Source organism: Lygodium microphyllum, chromosome 3 (assembly GCF_053477565.2).
Source record: "Lygodium microphyllum isolate KBCC chromosome 3, Lygodium_microphyllum_v1.1.10, whole genome shotgun sequence".
NCBI classification, from domain to species: domain Eukaryota; kingdom Viridiplantae; phylum Streptophyta; class Polypodiopsida; order Schizaeales; family Lygodiaceae; genus Lygodium; species Lygodium microphyllum.
In genome coordinates, this window is record NC_141137.1 from 39,616,758 (window position 1) to 39,631,620 (window position 14,863).

At 39.3% G+C, this 14,863-nt stretch overlaps 1 protein-coding gene across 4 annotated transcripts; it reads right to left on the reverse strand.

The window, feature by feature from the left end:
• Window positions 1–1,691: 1,691 nt before the first annotated feature.
• Window positions 1,692–4,411, reverse strand: LOC148038249 (uncharacterized). 4 transcript variants are annotated; one of them, XM_087675400.1, is made up of 6 exons: window positions 4,093–4,411; window positions 3,903–3,965; window positions 2,539–3,803; window positions 2,341–2,396; window positions 2,002–2,226; window positions 1,692–1,921 (listed from the first exon to the last, which is right to left on the reverse strand). In XM_087675400.1, the coding sequence occupies exons 3-6, from the start codon at window positions 3,127–3,129 to the stop codon at window positions 1,855–1,857; spliced, it is 939 nt and encodes a 312-aa protein (XP_087531526.1). In that variant the 5' UTR covers window positions 3,130–3,803; window positions 3,903–3,965; window positions 4,093–4,411; the 3' UTR covers window positions 1,692–1,854. The 4 variants fall into 4 exon arrangements, with proteins under 4 accessions (XP_087531526.1, XP_087531525.1, XP_087531522.1 ...); XM_087675399.1 differs by having other exon boundaries at window positions 3,903–3,968; XM_087675396.1 differs by lacking the exon at window positions 3,903–3,965.
• Between the last annotated feature and the right edge of the window lie 10,452 nt (window positions 4,412–14,863).

Below are 14,863 nucleotides of genomic sequence, written 5' to 3' on the forward strand. Positions count from 1 at the left end.
TTTTCTCCTATTAAATCACATTGCCTTTAGGTGGGAGGTGATGTTTGCATAAATACTATGAACCAATCCTCATCAATTTTTATTTGTCTTACACCATCCTATAATAAGTAGCTCCTCTCTTTGTCAATAAACATTGCAATAAGGTGTTTACTAGAATTGTTGAAAGTTTTTTCATAGATACAATTAGTCTCTAGATCAAGATTGGAGGATTGACCAATCTTCAACCTTGATTATCATCACAACCATCGAAGGTTGCCCACATTGAATTTTAGAGAGCCTTAGATCCTCTATGAAAAAAGATTACAACTTTTTTACCAATGCCTAGATAAAATCCTTAGTGCTATATTAATTAATAGGTGCCTCTCTCCAAGCTCCCATCTCAAAAGTAAACAGCTCCAACTCAATCAGTATATTGCTACGAGAAAGAAGACCATTGGATAGAGCCTCTTATCTGATAAATGTGAAAGTATTTGGAAAGCCTGTACATCTCAAAAGTAAACAGCTCCAACTCAATCAGTATATTGCTACGAGAAAGAAGACCATTGGAGAGAGCCTCTTATCTGATAAATGTGAAAGTATTTGGAGAATCTGTAAAGACTTAATCAACTGCATAAATAGCTGAGTTCCAAGTTTGTATACTAATATTGCTCAGTTGTAACTGCATCTGCATTTGTAATACCACATCCTGCTGATATTAAATTTAGAACCGATTTTTCTTTATGGTACTTAGTTCTAACTGCATCTGTATTTGAAATACCAAATACCACATCCTGCTGATTAAATTTAGAACTGATTTTTCTCTATGGGGTGCAGAAATTTTACAGCAAAGGAAGTTTCCTGGTTGCAGTTATGGAAATAGCAGTACGACTTTATATTCTACAAACATTAATTTTTGATGTAACATACTTCTGAACACTAGCAGAATATAAGTGATCTTTATCAAGGCTGACCAAAATGATTTAACGTAATGACAATTCATACAAGCATCAAATATTAAGTAATGGATATAATTCTCACCTCACTAATGCTAAAACAATCCAATGGTTGGGTATTACTTCTCTCTTCTCAATTCTAAAATGACCTGACTGCATAAGCAAAGGCATCATTCACGCATTGTCATGGTTGAAGTGTGTAATAATATACAAGCACATAATTGACATGTTTCAAAACTCCCAAGTCTCAGAACCAAAATTGGGTAAAATATGGATGTGCATGGGCAAAGCGCTCTGTTTCAGAGCCAACATTGAGAAATATATGGATGTGCATATATGGATGTGCATAGGCAAATTGAAGATCATATAACTAGTAACTGTTAAATATTACGGGTATACTGGTATGCACTGGTAGTAGCTGTAAGTCCATGCACACAAAGAGAACAAACAGCATGGGTGCAATAGTAATTGAGACCAATGAAAAACTAAATAAATGTACATAAACGAGCACAAGCAGTATGTACAATCTCAATGGGAAATTCTAGTCTTACTAGTTTGCACTGGGATTAAGATTATAACTTGGACTGGTATGGTCCATGAAAGATGACTCTTATGTTGTTGGCCACGGGAGTGTGTTCTGAAGAAAATTCTGTAGACATGCAATAATGGAAATCATTTAAAGTGCACTAACGCCACATTAATCAGAAAGCAACTCAGAAATTTGGGACGAACATTTCAACTGCAAACATTCTTGTGCATTGGCCAGATCGTTCAAAAAATCTTTTCGCATTATCACATTGCTCTTTTGCTTTGATTTACACTTGAGTGTGTACAGAGTAGTCTTGCACTTTTCTAAGAACCATGGGTTTTCTTTGGAGCAACTCTGTGCTCTTTCTGAACTGAGGACAATAACGACACAAAATTACAGCATCTTGGTCCAATCATATCTTCCCTTGAAAGGGGTCTCAGTCAAAGGATCAAAATTATACCTGCAGCAAGAGTATAGCTTATTACAATATGTACATGAACTCAGGATAAACAATATAGTCAAAGCACACTCAAAAGTTACCGATCCATGAAACGCCGGCGCTCTTGTTTCTCTGCATTTTCAAAGAAGGCCTCAATTTCACTTGCAGAAGGTCCTTCATATGTCCTCCCCAGTGGAGGTGCAGTTAGAGACCTGTGCCGCCGTGTTCTAGACGTAGATCCAGGAGCTTCCACATCCTGAATATAACTTTCTGGGGTGCACTCTCGGGTACTTCCTTGAGCATCGGAATGACGGAGAGACGGTTTGCTGCAAGCATAAGAAACATAAAGTCCGCATCAGTTAGCAACAGAGAGGAGCGTGGCATACCACTTTGCAATGCAATACAAACGAGTAGAAAGCTTGTAGGCACTGTATGTGTACCTGTCTTTACTGGAAGGTCCAGCAACCGGAGGATTTTCTCCGAAACCAGGTTCAGTCTGGAAAGCGGAGATCTAATGATATATTATGACATCTTATGCACACCTATACTCTACTCAAACCGACAGTGAAATTTGAGATTTTACGTAATTACCACACAAGCTCATTGGCACCTTTAGCAGCCTTGACACAAGTCATTACCTCCATTTCTCTCCCCGACGTGGTAGCGTTCATATCTGCGGCCTGATGCCTCGTCACCATACCAGAAGCCCGAGTCTGAGATGCAGAAATTGAGCCGCTTCTGGATTGAGAAGAAGCGGCTGGCGTCGGTCTCGTGATTGCGCCTTTCTCTAGAGGGCCTCCGAGCGAAGAAGCTTGCAAGTGAGGTCTGGAACGGCTAGCATCACTGGCGCTGTCAGCAGCCGCAGGTGCAACGCGAGAGAGCTCATCAGTGCTGCTGCCACGTTTCAATATTCTCTGCTTGGAAGAGGAGTCGTCTTCTTCGTGGCTGTGTTCCGCATGCGAAAATGGCTTCTCCCTCATGGCGCACCTTGCGACCTTCTCCAGCCTTCTGCTGCGCAACTCCATGTAAGTCCTCTGAGGCTCGGCCCGGCTTTGACCTTCTGAGCTTTCGATTGTTTGCTGGAGGCTGTCTGACGACCGACGGACCATCTTGCTCAGGCGCTGCTCCCTCTCCAAGGCCAGGGCCCGCGCTCTGGTTCTCACGCCGAGAGAGCCCTGCGATAACTCCATTTTCCCGACTCCGCTTCCCTTCCTCATATACTTTCCCATGTCGCGCTCGTGCTTAGCAAAGGATGGGGAGCCACCTTTACCAAAATAGCATCTTGTCCACAGCCTGCGCTAGTCCTAGAAGAAAGTTTTCAAATTGGTCCTGCTGTGACAAAGAGAGGACGCACACCAACGTTAAACGCCACTAAAGCCGGTTTCTGCGACAAAAGCGAGAAGATGACGAGGAAGACGGAGCTCCTGCTCCCCTCTCCTTTTCCCAGCCGCTTCAGGACAAGTTATGCCACCGGCAACCCTAAATCTGGCCTGGGAGCGTCTCACCACAGAGTTCAAAATTCGAACGCACATTAAAGCAGGGTGAGGCTATGCAGCCGGCAGGCAGAGTACCCTGAGAAGCATTTCAAAAAAAGCATTCCAAAACAGGGAAGAAGGATGTCCCCGACTCCAGGATGATGCATAGTGTCATACTGCATATTGAGCATGTGTCAAGCTGCCAGTTTCTGCCATCTCGCTTGCCCTTCGACAATATAAGCAATGACCCTTGCCTTTCAAGGTTGGAGAATATGCTACAGTGATAGCAGCAGAAGATGCAAAGGAGACAGAAATTAGGTATGTTCTGCGCAGCAGGAATGAGTCCGTGCTTTCAAGCTTGGGGCGTGTGCATCAAAGCTGGCATATCCATGAAGATTTGTGTCTGTGAGGAAGACGTACTGGCTTTTCTGCGATAAGCAATAGCAGAAGAGAAAGGAGATAAGCAGAAGCAGATGAAGAAAGGAGATAAGGAAATATGCAGAGGGAAGAAGAGAGAGAAGGATTACGTTTTCAACAGTTGCAAAATGAACTACCAACGGCCATGGAGTGGACGACAACCTCGCTTACGTCTGCTGTGTGCGGAAAAAGGCAAGCAAGTCTTTTTTGGTATTCTCGTTGAGAGAGAGAGAGAGAGAGAGAGATGAAAGCTACAGTTTCATGAGAAAGAGAAAGGAGTAAAGCGATCTTCCCACGTACCAACGTGACGATTCTGGGCCCATAGCTCTGCAGGCAAAGGAAACGATATGTATGGCAAAGGGAGATGGCGTTGCAGAGCTCGGAATGCACGCTTCTTCTTCCAGAGACCCGCTGCCACCGATGCCTGGAGAGCCAAGGAAGGAACTTTTTTTTCTTCAAGGCAGGAAGGGGATGAGGCCAGGCCAGGGGTATCAAATTGATGTGCCAGCAGACAAAGGTCCGCAGGGGGTGAAAAAGGCAGTAGGCGAGAGAGAGAGAGAGAGAGAGAGAGAGAGAGAGAGAGAAAACTTAAAAAACGACTGGCTATGGCGGAAGCTTGCAGGCAGACAGGCGGACAGAGAGAAAAGAGTGCGATAAATCATGAGAGAAGACGAGAGAGAGAGAGAGCCGGGGGGGGGGGGGGGGGAGGGGGGGGTTTCTGACGTGGCTTTTTGTGAAGCGTTAGATCAAAGTTTGGACGGTTTGCTAAACAACATATAAAAAAGGATATAGTGATACATAATATGATCGCTACATCATAAAACTAGTTCTCTTGCACCACCATGGGTTGCAGGATTTAGGCCAAGGAAAATAACGCATTGCAAGAGGAGTGATCACACCACGAAGAGCTCGACCAAGAAAATCACGAAGTATTATTTTTGACTTAAACTACACCCTCTTTGATTGGCTTCTCCACTTGCCATTGACAACAACAAAAAAGCTCAAAAGCATATTCGTTAGCACTATGGTAACCAATTGAAATGTTTTAGTAGGATGAGTGGGTTTTCAAGTTAAACCTAGTAGCCTTGGCACTATTTAGCACAACCTTCTGTGAGTGGGTTAATCGAGTTCCATTCCCCCCATGCATATGGGATCCAAGTTAAGCTAAACTCATAGCCAAAAAGTTGAATGCACAATTCATCTTACACACAAGACAAAATTCGATTTCCCAATATACAATCTTAGAATTATTTATTGTGAAACCTAGAAATGCCACATCACCCTACAATTCCCTTTACACATCAATTTGGACCTTACAAGCCTTCTTCCTGTTGTTAATAGAAGTGACGTTGTTTCACAAAACTTGAGCATATTCTTCTATTATTCTCACATGTCCTTCATTTTCCCCCTCATCTACATGAGATATGTGTGGTTTTATAGCAATTGTTCACAACATAAGTCAACAAACAAGGACTTAGGCCCATTATATACCACCCTTTTGCCTATCCATTTTGCAAAACTAAAGGGCCTTGGATTCAAGCTACAAAAGACGATGAATGGACTTGCATGGGTAGCCAACCTTCCTTGTCCAACCAATTTACAAAGCACCCAGCTCACTATTGGACAACTACTTCTATACTAGTTCATGAAAAAGGATGTTGTGCTAGTGGTTCTTGAACCATAGACCTCATGCCATGTAGTCTAATTTTAATATAAGAGCCCATAAATATTTAGTTGTTATCGTATGTCAAGCATGTTGATGTGTAAAATGTAGTTCTTGCCACCAAGCCAAAAACAAAGTTAAGAAATTTAGTGTGTAACAAACCTTAATAGTGTGAAAAGCATATGTTCTACTTCCAAATCTAAGATTTGTAAGGTTATCAATTGGCTTAATAGGATTTATTTGGTGTGTTTGGAGGGATAGAAATTTACTAATTGTATTTAATAGTAAAACACCTAATCTTGGCTCTAGACTACTCACTAAATCCCCTCTCCATCCAAAGACGAGAGTTGTTGATAGGTTGTTTTGTCCATAGCTTCAAATGATTCTAAATTACTATGGCATGTGTATAAGTTGATGCATCTTATTTCTAGTATTCCCCTTTCAATGTAAGCTTTTTACTTGTTACGTAATACTTTTAGCATCTACTCAAAGAAAACCCAATGCCTCACTCATGTGTGTAGTTAAGAGTAACGAAGATGCTATGATTTGCTAAATCTTCAATACCAATGAAAATTTACTTTCATTGTTGCTTTTTATCCTTTAACAAAGAATTTTCAACCCATCATCATTGAAATTAAATTCTAAGTTAATGGATTTTGACAAGGTTCTCATGAGATGCCTTACATATCCCTGTGTGTGTAAGATGTTACAATATCTTTGTGGAAGGTTAGAGTGATGATGCGTGTTACTATTGCCATTCACATTGACATGCAAGTGGAAACATTGATGTCCATCACAATATGATCGATAGGGGCGACCCTCAACAAGAGAAAGAATGCAGGATAGTGGAAATGAAATTCAATTGTAAATAATCATGACATATTCTACTTGGGAGAGAGAAATAGAGTCCTCAATTTGCTTCAACTTGCCTCAAAGAACTTCCATAAGAAGAGGTAACCTATGTGTGGATGGCCTTTACATCTTGTGCAAAGTTGATGCTAACTTGGCAAGTAGTTATTAGACATTATAATGATGTCTGTCTTGTGGACCAAATTTTCCCTCTTGCTATCTTTGACCTTGTATCAATGATATAGTTATGACGTAATGGTGTCTTTCTTACTGGAAAGTAATTAGATAATGTGTAAGAATGAGCAAACATCCAACTTTTCTTGTTTAACTTTTGAATAGATTGGCGTACAGGCTTAGTAACTTATTTATTATTGCTAAGTAAATAGTGTTAGCACACAATCACATGATGTCAAATATTGTAATTGAGAGATTCTTATGTAATGCAAATTGGCTTCTTATAAATTGTCAGTGTGATTAAATAGCTCCCCTTCATCCCGCTGAGCTTGACTCTTAAGAACACTAGAGAAGAGGGCGTGAAGTGTAATACCCATAAGTAGTAAAGGTAGAGAGAAAGGTATCAAACACTATTCAAACATACACCATTCATCACTAGGATACTTTCTAATGAAGTGGAACTTACATGCACCATTCATTACTAATATAATTTCTAATGAAGTCGGCCTTACAAAATGGCATGCATTATTCAAATTCTTCATGGTTTTGGCCATTTAGTACTAGTGCACACATTACCATTTTACGATGGCTAGTGTGACAATGTGCTAAAACTATGATGTTCGATTATTCTCACGTGCATTAGTAGCTTCACATAGTTCTATTGTGCATATGTGAATCACTTTGAAGAAATATCCTATTTTGAAGTTGATTGATGGGGAGGATTGATAGATGAACAAGTTTAGATGTACCGCATAATATGCCAAGTCTTTGAACTACCACGTGAAATACTCTTAGCCTAATGTGAAGTTTGAGACTTGTAAGCTCAAGTTACATTGTGAATCTTGTAGGTGGTACGTTATTTTAAATCATCTTCATGCATGAAAGTTTTATTTCGCCCTTTTCCCTTGCACACAAAGCAAATATACTTGGCTTCTTTAAAATATTCCACTATTTTTGTGTGTGGGTGAGTGCATGAATTGTATAAAGTCTCATAGATTCTAAATGTGCATCTATCACACGCTCAACTCCATAGATTAATCCATTTCTACACTTCCACAAAATTTTAAAAGAAGCCTAGGAAGGCAACTTGCTTTTGTGTTTACTTAGTTTTTTGGGTAGAATCCAACATGGGAGAATTTGGTGTAAAGCTTCACCACAAGGCATGTGTAGTATACCCTTTGTTTAAAGTTAGCCCAGTTCGAAAGTGGTGAGGTAAAAGTTTAAAAGAGAAGCTTTAAATCCATAACCTCAATTCAAAATTGTTGTTAGCCTTATTGACGACTGCCATTTGCATGCCACTATTCTCTAGGTTGGTTACGACTTATTGGCCACATGTCTTAGGAAACACTCTATTAATCGCTCAATTTGAGTGACCTCAAGAACAACTAAGGCTTTTGGTGAGCTCACACTTTTAGCAAAAGTCAAAGATTTAATAATTTCATCTCCTTACGATAGATCAATGGCATATCTTTCCTATGAATAATTATTGACTTTTTTAGTGTGTGGTAGGGTTAACCAATAATTCAAACAACAAACAAGCACTCTCATATCACATTTGATGAAAATGTTATTTGTGCAAGTAGAGCTTGCCTCATGTTAAAGTTATTACTTAGAAAGGGGGAGTATAGGTAATGGGATAAAGTCCATGCCTAAGGTTGAAAAACTAGAAGAGAGAGTTGGAGAGGATTTGATTCAACATAGTATGATAGTGTTAAGGTTGTATTATGGAAAAGATGCAAATATATCTCACATTATCACCCTTCTCAAACTTTGTGTCAAGGATTGAGTATAGTGGCCACTCGGTATTTTGATACCCTTTTGCTCACATTTGCCTCCTATTGCACAAGGGTGGCATTAGTTAATGTTGTTCCATCTAAATGGAAGCTTTGTTGAGGGTATCCGATTTGGGGGAAATATAGTCAGATGGATGTATCATGTTAACTTGAAAGCCAACTCTTAGGCCTGTTTTATAACTAGGCACAAGGCCTCGCCTGGCCTAAAAATCATCCGGTATGTTCTTTACACATAGGGCATTGACGAAGTTGTCAATAAAGAACAACCGTGTTAATGGTAAGTGTTGTGAACAATGTGCATATTTGTCAAAGATTCAAATGTGATTGGATCACTTTCTTGAATGAACATGTTTGTCCTTATTCCACTTGGGTAGGGATTTCCCCCTTAGACAGGGAACTTCCCTTCCCAAAATTGTTTATCATGCTTATCACGCACGATTCACGAAGCAAATCATAAGTTGCCACGTCAGCACATCACCCCTTGTCCGTTCGGGCATGTGTGTAACTGGCCTTAGTTTGCATGCACTAACTGGTTAGTGTTATATGTTCCTATAGAGGCATGCTTTAAATATGGGAGGTGTTAGATGTTCCTATAGAGGCATGCACTAAATACAGGAGGTGTCATTGAACCAATCATCTGTTTGTAGAGGAGGTACTTTATCTCCCAGCCTCTCATCTTCTGGCAATGGGGACCCTGAGTCTGCTGTCATGTGGGCTCATCTCATTTCTGAAAGGAAACCAACACCGATGCATCATGGATCTAAGACCTCCATGTGAGCAGGTGCAGGGAGACCCGTGTGAAGCAGGGTTAACAACGGTTCTGGTGTGAACACGCTCTTCCGGCTGAATGAATACTTTATGTTTTGCCTTTTGTGCAGGTAATAAATAAAATATCAGAGTATCCCTCTCTTTTTTGGAGAAAAGGAGGGCAGGTACTACAGTACGGCCCGCTTGAAGGGCGGGCGGCCGTCGATGAGCAACGATGACGTGGCAGAAGATCGGACGGCCCGCTGAGGTTTCGGGCAGTGGAAACGTCCCTGGCGGCGCTGGCCGATATGTATTTTAGAATTAGAAAATCCATACGCGTGGAATTAAATTTCTTATTCAAAACTCGGGAAATTTTGTGTCGTTCGATATTCCACCATCCGCCATCGTACGGACAGGCCAAAATCTCCCGGCGAAAAAAGACGGGCTTTCAAATTAGTATATTTAAAATGCTCGCGAGTCGCAAGCCTGACGCAGTAATTTATCTGATTCGCCCAGGTACAACGTTCTTTTTTCCCTGCATTTATAAAAAGAAGATTTTCCTCCGTTTACAAAACGAGTTGTTTCTTTTTCATCTTCATATTAAATCCCCTTTCGCCTTTTTTTTTTTGCTTGTTTGGCGAAAACTCTAAAGTCATCTTCATATTAAAGACTTTTTTTATAAGAACTCTAAAGTCATCTTCATATTAAAGACTTTTTCACCTCCCCCTTTTTTCTTTTTGGGAAAATATCAAGTCTTATCTTTGGTAAAATAAGTCCTTTTGGTGTGTAAAGACTTTGTGCTCATGTCCATGCCCAATGGTCCAACCCTTTGCAAGAGTGTGGGCATGCAATTTTAGAAACTATGCGCGAACATGAACACAAAGTCTTTATACACCAAAATGACATGTTTTACAAAAAGGTAGAATATAATACATTGTTAAAAAAGTTCGCTGCAAGTGCAAAAAGTGCACCCTTGTTCATCGGTTTACAAACTTGGCAAGGGTGACTCCTCATTCGAAAGTGGGTGAGGAGTTCACTTGTTTAGGAGGTAAAACAATAGGTCATGTCCTCTCTAGTGTATAAAGAACAACAGACACCCAACCCCTAAAGAAGTACTTTGATTGGTTCAGACTTGCAAAGTGGGCATCTGCCATTTGGTGTGTAAGCAGCTAGCTAGAGCGAAACTTGTAAAGGAGCTCTTTATAATGGCCCATGGGAAGTTCAACCAAAACCTTAGCTTAACTACTAATCTAGTCCTGCTCTTATTCTTGAAAGTTCTAATGTAGCCGAACTTCACATAAGAGGTGTATTCTAGAGTATTAGGGGTTGATAAAGTGTCTTCATTTTCTTTGAGTAGCATTCTACGGCTATGATTTTTTATGCCAAGTATTATAGATAGCATTAACATCCACATTTTGAGCAAGGTGCTTAATTCCTTGACTTCGCATGCTCCTAACATGTACCTTCATTCTTCTTTGATGTTGATGCTTCATGAGTGTTAATGCTTAATGGGTTTGTTTTTCAATGTTGATGCTCCATGAGTTTATAAGGTCTTTTGTCGCTCCATGATTTCTTTTTTGATGTTGATGCTCCATAAGTTTAAGGTGTAGTTAGAGAGCATCGACGTCAAAAAAGAATCAAGGCACGAGCTAGGATGTTCAATAGGCTTTTTGCTATGGAAGCCTAACCTTCTAATAATGGTATGATAAATCTAGGTTCAATGTCAAAGCAAATCTACCAAAAATGGTAAAAGGCCTCTAAAATTTGCAAGAGAATGTTGTAAAATTTATGAAACTGTATCCATTTCATAGTATAATTTGGTAAAATGCCATTCAAGGCCCAAAATTTTAAGCTAGAGGTTTTTTTTTGGAGCTCTCAAAACTACTTTTTGTTAACATTATTTCTGATCACATAAAGAAAATCTATGCTATTAAGACGTAAACATAGATGACTTGAAGCTTCAAACTTTTAAGTGAGGTAAATTCTAAATGGATGAAGCAAACATCCAACTTTTAATTGCAAAATGATTTTGGTGAACTAGTTTATTGTATCTTATGACCTTAAGGTTAAAAGCTATTCAAAGCCAATCTTTGAGACATTGAGATGGTGCTACCTTGCTTTGAGGAGAAAAAACTTCCTTCAAAAGAGACATTAATCCTATCTCTAGGGAACTTTATAATTAGTGAACCCCCACCACGAACTCCACTTTGCTTGGAGGACTAGATTTAAAATGATGACAAAAATGGTTGCAACATCTTCTAGTTGGACTTGACTATTTGTTGCAGTAGGACATGGAGTTGTTGTATCCTTTTGTTCTCCTTTATCTTTTGTTTTCTTTAAACACTCCTTGATGATCTCCAACTTCTCGCCATTATTTTCTATTTCCACACAAAGTTTGAATTTTAGTTCCTTGATTGAAAGTTACTTCTAGATATCTGATAGACTTCAATCCATATAACCAAAGAAAATTAGCCCTTATTTAGTTCTAGATTAAGCAAGGAGGTCATTAGCATCCATTAGAAGGATCTTTTCTGAGTAAAGCTAGTAAGGGTGGAACTCCTCGATAAAATGCAACAAAATAAATACCTCAGTTTCCTTGCCATTATAGATGGGGCATTGTTTCATCCATGTTCTTGCATCTGCACTACTATAAACCATTTCCAACACCAATTTTCAAGGCTCCATGTCACCTACTAGTTTTCAATTCAATGCTATTCATGTTGCCACAATATATTCTAATTTCTTCATGTGTCTACTAACTAATTCTAACAAGAGTTTTGGTAGCCAAACCACCTCATGGGCCATGATTGAACCCATATACTTGGCCTCCTACTTGATAAACCAATATGTGTTTTCTTACTGATCCATCCAATGTCACACTCCCAAGGAACATGCAATTGCATTGGTAGATCTCCTATTGCACAAAACACCAAGCTCAAGACTTCTTAGAGTCTCCATGAATTAATTCACTAGTTCAACTACATAACTTAAGTCTAGGTAGTGATATTCATATAGATTAAACTCCATAGATATGTTAGATTTGATGCTTTAGATCCATTTGATATATATACCATCCTTTTGCTATAACCATAATTGTTATACATCTAATTGTTGCAATCCTAGCAACATAATTAAATGTCTCCTTATAGTATATACCGTAAGTCTACACTTAGCCTTTTGTGATTAGCCATGATTTATACATGTTGATTAACAACAACTCTATAGTTTTCTTGGTATCTAATGCAACCATTTCTTTTTCCAAAGGTAAGTCTCAATTTTTATGATCAACTACTTCCTTTAGAATAAGTAGGTTCCACGTCTTTGATTACTTAACCTTCTTGTCCTTCTTGCCATCTTCCATTATGTTTAGTATTGGTGCATACCAAGAGTTAATCTCATAAAAACCTTACTCCCTCATAGTATGAGCGATAAGGTTATAATTGTTGAGATATTGAGCTCTACATGAGCTAGCATCCATCACATGCCTTGGCGATGTGACATGATATTACTCACTAGTAGGTTAGGTGACTAACATGAGGATATGCTAGTGAATCTTTAGCTAGACTATACTCATGTAGTCCACCATTGGTTATGGCACACTCATTGTGCCACCTCTTCTTTCCTTACAAGGTTCACACTTAGTGACCTCATGTACATATATTATGGTACTTTCACATTAGTTTTTAATCATGTTTTAGACTTACTTCTTTTATGTGAAGGAAAAAGAAGAAAGAAGAAGAAGATTTCAACCCTATCTCTGTGTGTTCTGAACTCTCTATTGCTTTTGTGTTTGTACTCTTGGATTATTTGCCTCTCCTCCCTCTTTTCTATTTTCATGGTATTAAAGTTGTTCCATGTCCATGTGGAGTTGAGGTGAAGGCATTGAAGCACAAGCAAGTAAGCAACGGGTAAGAATCTCTTTTACCTTACTCAATTTGTCTTTGGTATAGTGCTAGGAGGCCCCTAAGGTTGGCAGGGTTCTAGTCTCTGATTGCAATGAAACATGATGAGCAAGAAGAACAATTTATACACTACAAATTAGTCTTTAAGACTATTCTGTTGTGATTTTTGGCATTTGAGGTCATTTCAACCTCTATTCTGGACCTGCAAGTGGTCCTGACACAACATTTTTTGGTGGGTATATTGCAGTTTTAGTTATGTTGGCCATTGCATAGATTATATATTTCAAATTTGTAAGGTTTTAGGTGTTTGCTAGATTGTAGATATAGAAGATATTTACGTACAAATTGTAGATTGCAGTTATTGCTATGTAATCAGTGAAAAAGACAGTGTGTTTACTTGTGGTGCACCTAGTATCAACTTGCTTTGTAGATTGCAATTTTTTGCAAGTTATTATTTTGTTAAAATATCTAATAACTTCAATTGGATTGTTAGTGGTGAGAAGCTTGATAATAATAATTGTATTGCATGAAAGTTTGGGATGACTAATTTTTTGAAGAGCAGAGGTATTTGAAATTACATTGAAGGAGACATGGCAGTAGCACTTGAAGTTCCTGTGCAAAATGCTATTGTAGAACATGTAGAGAGGGTAGAAAAGATTGGGAGCAAACATAGGGTAAAGTCATGTATGACTGAATATCAGTATCACATATAGCATGATGGGCTATTTGCAGGAATTTACTATTGCATGGAAGAATCTGGTAAAGTTGTTCGAAGTAAACACAAAGGCTAGAAAGCTGCTGGTCAAGTCAGAGCTAAACTAAGTGAAAAGAGGGAATCTGTCCATTAATAATTATGCGTGGAAGAACAAGAGTACCCTGGAAGCGCTTGGATCTATTAGTGTGGTAGTTGATGATGATGATGCTGTGCGTGCATACTTAGATGGACTTAGAGATGAGCACTACAAGATATAGGCCTTATACCGATGTTAAAGCGACAAAAATGTAAATAACGAATTTTTTTCCAGTCGTCACAAAAAGTGTCGTTATTGGCGACGCCATAGAATAGTTGGTATTAGCGTCATTATCAACGTCACTATTTGCGTCGGTATCAGCATCGCAAATAGCGACGCTAATAACAACGCTTTGCGACGCTAATAACGATGTGTGCAGTAAATTTGCGACGCTAATGGCGACGGAACATGGAATTTTTTTTTGTGGCAGGGCATCTTTCTACACTGTGTACAATGCTTGTGTAAATAAAGTCAAAGTGTACTTAAATCATAACACTGATACATGAAATAAATACATGATCGCATAATGAAAGTGGCTGGTACAATCATGGCAAGATATCACTACTACATAGAAAATGTCTGCACAGATCACATGACCAAAAAATAAGGGTGTGTGAGCTCCAGGGATCTAAGGACGAGCTATAGTTCATCGCCATCCGAAAGCTTGTCCCGCCACAAAGGAGCATTGAACGGACTCTGCAAAAAAAGAAACAACTATACATCAGTCCACCATATAATAATGCATTCTAATTAAACATGGTAACTACGGACAAGAAATATGAGTGACTTACAGGGCCGCCGCGTCCATACAATCAGACGATCAATGTAGTGAGACCGTGCCTCTCTGCATATCGAGTCTCAAGGTTGGTATCGCGATTTGTAATGGAGTGATGCAAAGGAAACAAAATACTAATTGTTAGAAACACGATTGTTAGTACAAAGGATATTGCAAAAAAATAAGTAAGCAAAACAAAAGAAAAACTTACAAAGTTCTCCGCCACTCCCAAGATGATGGACCACTCCGGCCTCTAGTCGTGCCCTTATCACCTCGCGCTGTTGTCTCCAATGTGTTGGAGAATCTGTAGCATCCTCCCTCAGTCGGCGCCAGTCATCCGCGTCTAGCCGCTTGGGCTTTGCAGCCCCACTCTTGAG